Genomic DNA, 15,137 nt, shown 5'->3' with positions numbered 1-15,137 from the left:
GGGTCAAAGATATGTTTTATTTCACACCTATAATTATTTGATAGATCATATTTATAAGTAAAATAAAATAAATTCTTAATTATAAAGTGGTCATAAGACCGTTTCTCCAATAACAAACTATATCTAAGTCTCTGAACTCATACGATTTTCAGATAGTCAAACAAATAATGAAACTAGTGAGTAAAAAGTTACGAGGTATATGAATATTATTATATATTGATAAAAATAATATATAATCCAATAATTGTTCAGTACTAATATTATTTGTAGATACGTAGAGCACCAGGCGTTACAGTGTATTTTATGATGTTGATCTATAGTACCATTCATTCTCTTACCATTCATACTATAAGTGACGGTTACTACTATATGTCAAGAGAAAAAGAAATTCTAGTGAAGTAATATATATATATATATATATATATATATATATATATATATATATATATATGGTTATATATATGGTTTTATATTTTTTCACATTTTTTGTGAGGTAACAATATAAATGTAAATTCTCTCTTTATTTCACTCTTTTCCGCGTTTAGTTTCTCATTTGGGTCGTTGTGCGAAGCAATATAAATATAACGTACATGAAGTTTTTTTAAATAGCGTACTAAAAGGAAAAATAGAAAGCAGAAGAGGAATGGCAAGACCGAGAAATAGTTATATGGGACACATGAAGGAAATACTAGATCTTATGTTGTATAGGGAGGTCAAAGATATGGCCTGGAATAGAGCTGATTGGAAAAGAACACATGAATTAGGTGCCTCGAGAAAGAGGCAACTTTATAAGATATAATAATAGGAACATTTTAAATTAAAAAAAATATGAATACTTACTTATATATATCGGTAGTCTAACTTACTAGGCTGAGTCACATAAATTTAAAATAGGATACGTTATCATAGACAAGAGAATAAAATTCATAGTTGATTAATAAAAAAAAGTACTTCTATTTTTTAATAAAGTTGCCCATTCAACCGAAGAGCACAAGCTAAAAGCCTATAGTAAATATTGTAACTAACAACTCTGACTTGTAAACAAGCAACGTATCTGTCTACGCACATGAAAGCTAATTTTATTTCATTATCGTGTGCAGCATACTATGAAGTGAGCATTGAAATATTTCATATATTAGTGTACTGTTCATACTCAATATTTTCTTGTAAAGATAGATAAAGTACTAATAACATAAGTACCAGTAATTAAACATCATTTATAATTAATTGATAATCAATTAACGTGATATACATTATTAACTATATATGGTTACCTCGTACCTACGTATATTCTTTCTGAATAAGACATGAGGAAACGGAACAAATATTATTTGATGCAACTATTATAATTATATATATAATTATAATTGGCAATATTTAAGATATTTTATTTTAGTTTCTGTTTATTTTTAATTGTTAAATTATGTATACGACCTTGTTGTAGTTACTTTCTATTAATATTAATTTCCCCATAATACTAAAGAAGGTTGGGACTATGGCTCCTTAACACACTCCTTAACCTATTTAGGAACCTAGTTCTAAAACTACAACTATTGTACCCTTTTAAAATTATAATATTAATATAATAAAGTTAAGAAACTACAGTTATGTTTTTACGAATAAATTTCACTTCATTGCACTTAATCGTTAAAATTTGTCCATCTAGATTAGGCTTTGCACAGGTAGATAGAATTTTTTTTTATACGACTTAGAATGGCAAACTAGCTGACGGCCCACCTGATGGAAAGTGGTAACCGTCGCCTATAGACATGAGCAGTACCATGGACATAATAGAGTATACTGTTTCGCCCATGATACATGCGTTGCCATTCCTAAGGACTCAGGTGTTATTCTTCTGTACCCTGTAAATTCACGCTATATCCTACCCTTCAAACCGAAACACAGCCATGCAAACACAACTGCTTCACGGTAGAAACACGAATGGGACAGAGGTACCCAAGCCATCGACTTTTGTACAAAGTCTCCCTCAGATAAAATAATTTTAGAATAATATATGGCCTGTGTTACTCGCCGTGTGGCCCCGGCATAGAATGGGCCATCCCTTATGCTGTGGGTGTCGTAAGAGGTGACTAAGGAAACTTAAAACATCACCAAAGTTTAACTGCGGTTGTCAACTGGCCAGTCAAGCATGACCACTACTGGTAAATGCCCTCAATAAAGAGAGGTCTATGTTCAGCAGTGGACAGTTAAAGGCTGATAAGACGGCTTGTTAATAATGTATCTATAAATGAAAGAATATTTAAAATCGGTTTAATAATATTGGAGTTTATATATATACAAACAATCAATTAAATCTTTCCTCTTTATAATTTTAGTATAGGTATAAATATTCATTAATTTTGAAAATACAAAGAATTTATTCAAGTTCTTTTTTCAGGGTGAAATAGTAGATTCCGGCGTTTATTATATCACCTTATACGATGTTACTTTCCGAGAACTAATTTCAACGTTCTCGAGTCGACATTCTAGGACTTTTCATTTGTATTAATTGCATAAGGTTTCATTAGTAGGTAGTTCCGTTTTCTTTTGTAAAATAATTAAATTAATAATTAAGTAACATTTTAAACTGTTTTATGTACTACTTAAAGTGTTTACTGAAAGGCATTTGTATGGATTTGAGCAAAGATTTTTATTTTTAATAAAATATTAAGTTTTACATTTACTTTATCGCTTAACTTGTAATTTTTATTGTGTTGATAGTTAGACTTTTAATATTAGTGAAAAAAAAGGAGAATGCAAAAAAGACAACTGTTAATAATGTAAGAATATTTATTAAGCTATTAAAAATCGTTATTAAATCTTTTCAAGCCGTTTGATACTGAACACGGGAATTGCCAAGTTATCTTCTTCATTCACGAGGGTGATATTCAATATGAGGATGTTGAATATCAAAGTGTATTGGCATATTGAAGGTCAGTTCAATCTTAAAGATTTAAAGTGGAACGATGGCTTCGGTGGCCGGGGCACATTCGGCGGTTGGAGTGGCGGAACATTGACCCAGGTTGCAGTAAGGTAGAGTAGGGTCGGTGCAAGCGCGCTGAAGTCCACCAATCTTAGTGCAGATTAGTTTAGTATTACAGTCTAGGCAGCTTGAGCCGACACCGACGCATGGTGACCACTGTGCCAACCAGGGAGCTCCCGCTAGCCAAGGTGGTAGCCATGGGTTTACACCACCAGCTGCACCGCCGGCCGGACCACCCCATCCACCCCAGGCGCCTCCAGGCTGCGCTGGAACTGCTGACGCCACAACCACCTGAAAAAGTAGTAGAGTGGTTTTATTATTAATGCATGAACACGTAAATATATAGCAGTGTCATAATTAATGGTGTCTAAGTAGTTAGGCAATATGCATTTTAGCAAAATGTATATTACATACTATTTTATAATATAAAGTCTAAGACAAGTTAAAAATATTGTGAGTATTTTTGGTATAATGAATCAATGACCTTAGCGATGATATAGATCCAGGATAACAAAGCTGCAATGTTCAGAATATGTATATAGATATCATAGAATGAATGTATATTTTTCTATTTGTGATTTAAATCATTTTATACTGTAGGTTACAATACTTACCACAAGGCAAAGTGCTACAAGGACTTTGGAGTACATGTTTGAGATCTCGTATGTCGTTCGTATCGTTTCACAAAATACAATTCAATACGTATAGACGTGTAGTTCCTAGCGTATAAATAGGAGCTGATGTTAATTTAAGGATTAGGTTCAAGAAAACAACTAGAATAATAAGGTTTTTCCAGCGGTACATCATAAACGTTCATTTACAGATAGCACGTGAAGTATAGATAGCAACTAAAATGTGTAAATAAGGATAATATTTGAGATTTCTATACCGCTTATATTATATGTATTATAAAAAAGGTCAGAGAAGATAAAGTCGTTGTTGATATTGATCATCATTTTCATCATTTCAGCCATTATCCGTCCACTTGCTGGACATAAGCCTCCTCCATAGACTGCCATAAAAAACGGTCTTGAGCCATCTGCATTCACTGACTCCCTGCAATGTATTTCAGGTCGTCACTCCAGCTCGTATGCGGTCGGCACTCAAGAACTTTTCTTCCCCATGTTAATATTGATATTTTTTAATAATACAATACAATCTTATAAAAAAAGTTAAGTTATTGTGTTGTAATTGGAGGGTTTAATTGTTTCCGGAACGTATCTGCCTGAAAGGATATCTTTAGTAATTGTATGTGGAAATGCTGCAAGCCTTTTAGAAACTTTCGTGTCGGGTACGGAAGAGGACACTTTTGCTGAATTAACGTATATAGTCTCGGTATTTTTTTTACAAATTTATTTTTAATTAAATTAAAATAATAAGTTAGTATTTTAAATACACAATATAAACACAGTCACAGAAAGTTACAAGAATATATTGTAATACAATATTGTTATATATTATCTTAGAGTAATCGATTGGGCAATTGGAACATTAATCTGTGCACATCTATGTTTTACGAGTATTACGTGGCCGAAGGTTTGTAATTTTTTAAAATCTGCTCAAAATATATTAGATGATTAATTTGTGTAATTATTCGTCTTTGAGTTTAAAAAAATATACATCGTTCCATGAGAAATTAAATAGATATTTTTCAAAATATTGTCTACTGCAATACCAAATCACGAATATTTTGAGTAGGTTGATAGATTGATATAAGTAAGGTTTCACCCCTGTTTTGAGAAAAGAAAGTATTAGATAATATCTTAGCAGGTATCATACACTGGGAATGATAGGTATGGTAAAAAATAAATATAACGACCATAAATTGTTAGTAACCATAGATAAACATTCTACATAAGAGTTATTTATATAAGAATTTACCTATTGGGTTTTTTGGCATGTCCATGTGTTCTTATTTATTATTTAGTCATAAACACATAAACGTACAATAATTTCCTAACTGCGTTCTAATTCTACGCTACCGTACTATCGTATTTGATTTTTTTAATATGTTGGTTTTACGATTAGGAAATTTTAATCTAGTGACATATTTTTCTTCCTATGTAGTTTATAGTATAATTTCACAATGGAAAATTCACGGGGGGTGTTTTTGTTACGTTTAGCATACAATACGTATGTTTATATAGAGTTTTATCAGTTTGTTTTATACAACACTCGATTATTCCGCATTAAGAATCTAAGATAATGGAAAAGTATGTACATTCGTTAAAACTATAAATATCAAATTAAAGGAACAATTTGAAATACTTATGTTGCTTAATAGAATATGATCTAGCACCCTAGACAAGTACGACTTTATTGATAGAATTGTCAACGCTAGCGAAACTATGAGATAGAAAGAGATGGCGACGTGGGCTGTCTTGTTCTTTCTTATATGAGTGTTGATTGACGCGATTCTATCGATAGATTCGTTTGTACCCTGTATAGGGATCCGGTTCAGTTAGGAGTAGGCGATGTAAAATTTACATTGTAAATAATTATCAATGAGAATTGAATATGAGTCGATTTTAAAATGAAGGAGATCCCCATTTCACCTGTTTTTTTGTATAATTTTCGATATATTTTTTCTGTAAGGTTTACTAACGCGTTGATCATCTTTCAATTTTAGCATGGTCGAAGATTATATTTTTTAGAGTAGCAAAATTTGAATTATTTACGTAACGATGTTATCATCCTAACTAAAATTACAAATGCGAAAGTGAGTTTGTTTGTTTGTTACGCTTTCCCGCTAGAACAGCTAAATCGATTATGATGAACTTGAGTACGAGTATAGACATAGATGAACCTAGAGATGGTTATTAGCTACTTTTTCTTGCGAAAAACTTATAGAATACTTTTTATTGCGTATTCTGTTTTGCTTCAAACTATGCAGATTTGACGTTTATCCATTTTTTGTAACTCATTTCTACCTAAACTAACAATGAGAATTGTTATACAAAATCAATATTAATGCGGACGAAGTAAAAGTTTGTAAGGTTATAAAAATCTAATTGTAATAATACACTGAAAAAAATTATTTATTTTATAGGAAATATTTATAGGAATATATTTATGGGAAAATTAATTGGATGATAAATTATAATATAAAAACCACAATTACTCCTGGATAAATTTCATTAGCAAATATTTTTGCTAATTTTATTTTATAAGGCTCCAGTGATTATTGTTGACTTTTAGATAAATATATATATTAGGTAAGGAAGCTAACATTAATCGTGAAGATGCACAATGGTATTTGCATACTAATTGTGCATTTAACTATTAACGAACGTTTAACTTTTAGGGACTAGATTAATATCACTAATCTAGTAAAGTAGTATTTAAACGGTAGGTTAGTAAGCACTAGCCCTGGAATGGCGTAGAAGGTGCGGATTCAAACTTCGACTGCTTTGTTATTTTATATAATAACTAACGATCCGCCCCGGCTTCGCACGGATGCAATGCTGATAAGGGCCATATTGATCTGTATTAAATGAACAATGTATTTAAGATACTTAATTGGATAAAAATTACTACTGTATTGCTTAAAATGCTCCGTAAATAAGCCATTTTTCCCGTAAAATGTAAAGTTCCAAAAAATGGTTATTGTGAGTTTTCCTTAAGAGATAGACATATACCATCGCGGACTTTTTTGTTGATCTTTTTAAGGTGTACAATACTGTAGTGCATTATTTTGATTTATCTCATGGGGTTTAGCCAGCGTTTGCAATGTAAGCGCAAAAAATGTGTTTATTTACGACATAATATTAGAAACCTCTAAATTTATCAGGGTTTCTCTACAATATTATGTATGTATTATATATATAAACCTTCCTCTTGAATCATTCTATCTATTAAAAAAACCGTTCCAAAATCCGTTGCGTAGTTTCAAAGATTTAAGTATACATAGGGACGGACAGACAGCGACCACGACTTTGTTTTATACTTTGTAGTGACAAGCTTTTACTCATGGCTTCGCTCGCGTGATTTTGTCCAACAATTCTGTTTGTTGGTAAAAATAGGCAAACGAAAAAAACAGCAAAAACAATATAAAACGTAATACAATTACATTATTATTAATATAGAACTAAATACAGATAACAATTTATACCAAGTATAAAATGAAAAAATATTGGATACAAAGTAACTAAGTAAAACTACACATATATAGTATAACGAATTTGAAAATAATAAAAGACTATCGCTCAAAGGAAAAAAAAAAAAAGAATGATATATAACAAAATGCAATAACAATATAATTAACATAGAATTAAATACAGATACATGATAACAAATCAATCAATTTATACCAAGCATAAATTGAAAACTATAAAATAAATTTCCTCTTAAACGTTTTTTAGAATGCATGAAACGTGAACCGTGTGGTTCCGACATAAAATGTTGATATGTCGTTGTTTATCGAGATTTATTTCGTCATGTAAATATCAGCCGTTAACTGTTCACTTTTGAACATAGGCCTCCTTCATAGGGGGGGTATTGCTAGTAGTTTTTTTTTATACAACTTAGAATGGCAAACAATCTGACGGCTCACCTGATGGAAAGTGGTAACCGTCGACTATAGACATAAGCAGTACCATGGACATAACAGAGTATACTGTTTCGCTCATGATACCCCCCATGCGTTGCCATTCCTGAGGACTCCAGTGTTATTCCTCCGTACCCAGTAAATTCACGCCATATCCCACCTTTCAAACCGAAATATAGCCATTCAAACACAACTGCTTTACTGTTGTCACATTTGGCAGGCGAGTTGACAACCGTAATTAGGTTTTTGTGACGTTTATGGGAGCTGCTGCTGCCCATCTTTCAACTATTAAATTCCCTTAGTCGTCTCTTACGACATCTACGGGAAAGGAAGGGGTGGTCCATTCTATACCAGGACTATACATCAAATAAACAGTAAATACTCTGCATATAATATTAGACGTGTATAATACTTTCGGTATATTGCATATAATAGTTCATTCAAATAAGCGTTAATTTTTGATATATGATAAAAAAAAAAAAAAAAACTGAAAATAATAATCTAAATAAGATTTATCATATGCTAGTTATGAACTCTAAACTTGTCTTAAGTTAGTTAGAACTTCTGAAGAAAAGTAGCAAATAAATCTACCAGTAGTAACGAAATCGTTATACATTCTTATGCTAAAAAACAAGATGCCAGTGTGATGCCTTTACTGTGTCGTTTTGTCTCATGCATATGGCAGTCATTTATCTAGGGAAGCAGATTAGGGACCTGTTACTGCAATTTTGTCAACTGATTTGTGGCGCACTGTTGAGTTAGAACTTGTTCAAAAATCCTGTTGGATATTATTAAAGTCAGTTTGCTGTTTTGATTTAACACAAACACAATGAACTTAGCTTTAAATTCAAAGTACGGTTTTTTTTATTACAAACATTTTTTTTTAATTTTTTTTTATATGACTTAGAATGGCATGTTTGCCATTCTAAGCTTGTTAGCTGACGGCCCACCTGATGGAAAGTGGTAACCATTGCCTATAGACATGAGTAGTACTATGGACATAACAGTACACACACATACTGTTTCGCCCATGATTGCCCCATGCGTTGCCGTTTCTGAGGACTCAGGTGTTATGCCTCTGTACCCTGTAAATTCACGCCATATCCCACCCTTCAAACCGAAACACAGCCATGCAAACACAACTGCTTCACGGTAGAAACACGAATGAAATAAATCACTTCCAGAAGATATATTAAGATGAAACATACACCAGTTTTAAACAACTTAGATCTTCAGAAATACAATGGTGAAAACCATACCCAATTTGGCGCAGCAGTTTTTGCGTGATGTCGAAGCTGTCTGCCTGTCTTTTTGTATGTATATATATATGTTTATATATATACATACAAAAAGACAGACAGAGACAAAATTTATAAAAAATATTGTTTTGGCTTCTATTGATCTTATTATCGTGGTGGTGGTCTCGGTTGCCAATTCGTCTGCCAAGCGTGGCAACTACTGGCAAAACGCCCCAAGGGGGAGGCTTATGTTGAATAGTGAATAGTTAAAGGCTGACATGATGATGAGGATTTTATTAAGACACCTTATATTAATTTTTTTAAACATTTCTCATGTACGCACAACATCTACTTACAATTTTATTAAATCAGTAAGATGTTCATATTTGTAAAGTCGTAGAGATAGATATAGATATATAAGCCTGTTTATACGAGTATGTTTGTTAATTAAATTTAAACAGCTAAACGAATGTTTGGTCTGCTCTATATTCCAAATTTAGATCTACCTATATTGTGATCTATAAAACATTTATTCATATTTATGTGTTTTCTACGGATATTACTAACTATTATAAAAAGATTGAGTTACGCGTCACGATGTTTACTATGTAGATATGAATTGTTTGTATTTCAGATGTTTAGAAGCTAGACACAATGATCCGCATACTAATTATAACAAAGATAGCAAGTCTACGATAAAATATTAGTATCATTGAAATTATTATGACTGTTTTTTTGACGTTTAGGGAAAAACGCGAATGGGAAACAAACTGATGGCCCGTCTGATAGAAAAAGCGGTAATCGTCATTTATTGGACATAAACAGTACCAAAATGTGCAATTACAAATGGAGCCATCGCTAAAGTAACCAATAAATAAAAAAATAAAAAGTGCAGAGAAAATAAATTTAAAATAAACAATAATAATAATATCTAACAATACAAAAAAGTAACTATTAAGTATAAGTATGATGGCAGGAGCTGCCTAAACAAATTATTCAATAGTACTCGATAAGTATTTGTTTATCTGTGTTCTGTAGACTAAGGTAGGTATTGCATCGATAAGATTGAAATTTAGTGGAAAAAACAGCACTTTACTACTTTTTAAGCAACTTACAATGGCAAACAAGCTGATGGCCCACCTGATGGAAAGCGGTAACCGTCGTCTATAGACATGAGTAATGAGTAAACTAATATATATGTATAAAACATTCGTTTATTGTAAGACGGTTCTTCAGCAAGTTACAAAGAAGAAATCATGTTCAGAGTTTTGCAGAGTGAGAGAATTCAAAATAAGGTCGCCCGGAAAATAACCAAATCAAATATATTGTTGGAGCTTAAGAGGCAATGGACCGGCCAAAAACTTGAGAAACCGACTGTCGATGGAAAAAAAGTTTTTGAGTGGCGAACCCTATTAGATAGAACGATGACCTAAAATTTGTGACAGTAGTGATAGTATAGATACATACATATTATTATAATATATTATGATAGATATTCATAAAATTTTAGTGTAGAATTTTTAAAGCATGCCTATTTGTCAGTTACACAGTTTTGTATATGTTAATATTAAAAATTATTAATATATGTAAATTTATGTCTAGCCACATGACAATACATATATGTCATTATTTTTTGTCGGTTCGAATTTTGTTTCCATGAAAAAGTCTACTCAATGTATTTTTTTTTTTACAACACAGGGGGCAAACGAGCATGCGGTTCACATGATGGTAAGTGACTACCGCCGCCCATGATCACCCACAACACCAGCGGCATTGCAGGTGTGCTGCCGGCCTTTTAAAAAGGAATATACTCTTTTCTTGAAGTTGATATTTTCTACAAGTTATTTATATTTTTATTAATAAAGAAAGATCAGTAGTGTCAAAATTATTATAGGGCTAACAGGGATGTAAACCTTTTGTATTAAAAAAATATGTTATACTAAATATAATAATATATGTTAAACTATACCTTTATATATATATATATATATATATATATATATATATATATATATGTCGGTTCAAAAATATTCTTTTTGTAACTCAAGAATAATTTAAAAAAATTTTCAATTAATTCCTATTACATACCTTGAAGCACTAGAATTTAAGTCGTTATCTTTCAGATGCATCGAGTGCTTCTTCAATTCCTCCAAAAAAAGAGTACTATGATGTGGGTAACAAGAAAGATATCATTTTATTTTATGTATTTTTAATATTTAAGCATTCATTTAATTTGGGCTAAAATTTTATCTTGCAACGAAGGTTAAATTTTTTAATACTATCTAAATATTTTAAGATGTTCATATGCAACATTATATTTACAAATGTTTTCAAATATGCAATAAGAATCATTAATAAATTTATTACTGACGTATAAAATGAAAGTCATATGACATATTTACTTACGTAAGAGATAACTAATATCTGTTGTTTTAAAAGAATCGTAAGGTAAGTATTTGTTTTTGTAATTTATTATGTAGGTTTTAGTCCACCTGAAATCGTTTTTTGTAATTATGGCAAAATTATGTTCTTGTTATATATTTATTTATACTTAAATTTGCAGTAAAGTTTTAAAACAATAGTTATCGATAGTTTACCTAATATTTTCGTTAATTATGGATAACAAAAATCGGATATCAAAAGTTAAGTTTTAAAGAGTTCTAAATAAAAGTAATTTGGTTGACAGTTATCTTTAGTTAATCATTATACATTTAGGCATAATATCAAATAAAAGAAAAAAGAGAAAAGCGTTTCAGGATTGACCCCAATATCTTAATATATACAAAAAAAATTGGAATGTAGTTGTAATTTTTCATATAATTATGTACATTATGCACATGATGACGAGCACGTTTGACAATTAGTATGTATATGCTTACGTAAACACAGAATATAATCTGTCTAATACGTAAGATATTAATTAAATAATTTTATGACGAATAAATGAATCTTGATTTCATTGTTTTTTATGTTTTGTTTGCACTTTGATAAAAATATTTTTCTTTGCAATATTTCCACTTGTTGTATACATATGTTTATTTCTTATCAGAGACGCTGTCTTTCAAATTTCAGGGTATTATTTGTTTGGTAGTTGTATAACATGCGTGAAATATCCAAAACAAGTATACGAATTCTGAGATAAATAGGAAGTGTTTAGAAGGTATTTTTAGGTACTATACTAATATTTTAACAATTTTTATTTGTAGTAACCTTATTCTGTATTATTTACTCCTATATAATATATTATTATTATCCTATTAAAATTATAAAAGTTTGGATGTTTGTTACTAAATTTTTTTGAAAGACTGTACGTATCTGAATGAATGAAATACATGAATCATCATACATGAGATTACCACATAGGATACAATAGCATTTCACTTGAGCAAAATTGTGAGATTCAGCTAATAGGCAAATTACATTGTATTAGTTGCATTTTGTTGTTTCACCCATGTGAATTAGTACATAAACTTTACATAATACCAAATTTAATTTTAATCCGTTCTGTAATTTTTGCGTGAAAGAGTAACAAACATCCTCTACATCATCGTCATAAGCTCTCGTATTTATAATATTAATAGTATGTACCTACTTAGTATAAGTGTAAGTTACACTTATACTTGAGTTACACTGTGTAACTCAAGTACTGAAATTATTGTTGGACTGTATTAAAAAAGAGAGTGTAGTTGAAATTATTCATGTAAACCTACATGGTTTACGTAAATAATTTCGGATTTTAATTTAATTTATGCTGAAAAGATGACCGATAAAAGGTTTATTATAAAATGAAATTATTGATATATCTGATTAAAATTATAATTTGCATATTTTAATAATAACAGTTATGTATATCACTTCTCTAATACGGACTACTCTAAATTATAGCATTAAAACAGAGAGATAACACAATATTATATTATAAATATTAAAATAAATAAATAAAATAAGTAAATAAAATAAGAAAATCTGTGTAGTAAAAAACATATATTTTATTCAGATAAATACGTAGTTCCATTATAGGATGGTGTTTCATAAAAAATATATTTCAATTTGAATTCAATTTTGAAATATAATTATTATATTTTCTTATTGGACTAGATATTTAAGATTCTAAACTATTAAAATACGACTAGACAGTGTATTTTAGATTCATGAATAAGGTTATTTCAAATATGTTTCTGTAGAATAGATACCTAGTTTCAATTATAGAATAAAAAGAGGAGGAAGGTTTAAGATAATCGCGAGTATTTAATTAACCAAACATTTAGAAATTTCAAGTGTACTTCGCTAAAATCACAGAGTAAGTAATAAAGAAAAATAATATGATATCGTCAGCTCTCTAACAACTCATGACGCAGTTAGCTGTTTATTTCATTATAAAGTTAATGAACCTAATAATAGCATAGCATGTACATGTAGGTATATTCATTATACGAGTATGTAGAACATGTTCTATACTTTCTTTTAATGAATTTAGTACAGATGTTAGGCAAAATTATAATTACCTAATAGCTGTCTATTTCAAAGTATAAAGTTTGACAATAAATAAGTAGTAATACTTATTTATTGTCAAAAGTTTACTGATATCCTGTAGATATGACATGTCTAAATATGTTTTATATCTAATTCAATAGGAATAAATTAAAAGCAAATTTCAAAATTACGGAGTAATAAAACAATTGAAAATATGTGTAGAGATTCTGTATGTTTAGATTATTTAAATGTTTCTTGATTTGTAATATTTGCATTCTATCATTCCGTTCCATTTTAAAAATGGGCATTTGTTAAAAATCAGACGGAATGATAAAACTCAAATACTTCAAAGGGTTTTCCAATGTTTTTAATTACTCAAGAGAAGGATTAGCTTTTCGGTTGCATAATTAAAAACATTGATATTATATCAATGGTAAACGCAACGAATATTAATAAGCTTAACGGACGTATCTAAGATCAGTACATCTTTATTTGTTCCAATTCTATTGCATGTATATGTAACTGTTATTTGTTCTTCACGTATATTCCTTGTGTTTTCGTTAATACCAATTTCAGTTCAATTCCCTTTTTAATCAACAATTTAAAATAATATTATATCGATAAAAAATTGTGCCACTAGTGTACTAAATTTTTACTGCATATTTAACAAAAACACAACATTAGATTTGTTGATATCGCTTTTAAAAATTAATGTGGAGAATTTAAATGTAGGTCAGTTATCCTGAGAGTTTGGTATTTTAATATACTATTTCCGCAAAACATTCGTAAATGAGCTACTAACAAGGAATGTTAACAGAGTAAAGCTTAAGATAAAAGGTTTTTAGTTTTTTCTGTTGGATGCGATATTTCATATGGCTATTGCTACGTAGGTAATAGCCACATTTTTTTAAATCTATATTAATGGTAGTTTTCTTTATGTAGTGACCTAGTATGAATACAATAGAAATGAGTCCGAGTCTAATAGTATATTTAGGTGAAGCGCTGAGTGTATAAACGTCCCAAATAGTCTATAGAATGACGCGTATTTATTTAAAACCGTACAAAGAGCGTCATTTTTCAGTGTTATTAGCAAGTCAGTTCAAAATTGTCAAATGTATATACATGTGTACGAGTATATGGTGTGTATATAGGTATCTTTATTCTTCTTTTTTTAATTCAAATAGAAAAATTCCACCACAGTTTTTGATAATTACAAAAGGCAATATTAATAAAGCTCTATATTACTAAAATCGATAGGCACCAACTTCAGACTGATTTTATCCTATAAATTAAGAGTCTAATACCAGTTTATTAAGTTTTTGTTTTATATATATTTTTTAAAGTCGGTTTAATTTTTTTTAATAAAGCTTGATTATTTTTTCCTTTGAGTGTAAATAATACGTAAGCAGCGAGTAAAAAAACTATCTCACATATTACAATTAAACTGTTATTATATCATATAAGTTAGTTTATAAATTTATTATATATCATACAGAACTGTAAGTTAGTTTATAAATTTATTAACTTTATTAAGAATTTCAATTTCTATTTTTAACTTTAATACTTTTTTTAAGCAACTTAGAATGGAAAACAAGCTAACGGCCCACCTGATGAAAACTGGTAACCGTCGCCTATAGACATTAGTAGTACCATGGACATAACAGAGTATACTGTTTCGTCCATGATATCCTCCATGCGTTGTCATACCTGAGGACTCAGGTGTTATTCCTCTGTACCATGTAAATACACTGCCATATCGCACCCTCCAAACCGAAACACAGTCATGCAAACACGAATGAGACAGAGGTGCCCAAGCAAATGACTTTTGTAAAAAGCCTCCTTCTGGTAGTTACTACTATATAAAAAATACACAAAATACACAAAAAAATACATAAAA

General features: G+C 30.1%; 1 protein-coding gene across 1 annotated transcript; it reads right to left on the bottom strand.

Moving 5' to 3' along the window:
- Positions 1 to 2,772: 2,772 nt before the first annotated feature.
- LOC113516130 (uncharacterized) lies at positions 2,773 to 3,744 on the bottom strand. Its single transcript, XM_026900502.3, has 2 exons — positions 3,598 to 3,744; positions 2,773 to 3,274 (listed from the first exon to the last, which is right to left on the bottom strand). Exons 1-2 carry the CDS (start codon positions 3,631 to 3,633, stop codon positions 2,954 to 2,956), a joined length of 357 nt encoding a protein of 118 aa, XP_026756303.2. The 5' UTR covers positions 3,634 to 3,744; the 3' UTR covers positions 2,773 to 2,953.
- Positions 3,745 to 15,137: the final 11,393 nt, after the last annotated feature.

This window comes from Galleria mellonella, unplaced genomic scaffold (genome assembly GCF_026898425.1).
Source record: "Galleria mellonella isolate WM207_F2 unplaced genomic scaffold, CSIRO_AGI_GalMel_v1 utg74, whole genome shotgun sequence".
Classification (NCBI taxonomy): domain Eukaryota; kingdom Metazoa; phylum Arthropoda; class Insecta; order Lepidoptera; family Pyralidae; genus Galleria; species Galleria mellonella.
The sequence above is the reverse complement of the archived record's forward strand: the minus strand, read 5'-3'. Positions and strand labels throughout refer to the sequence as shown.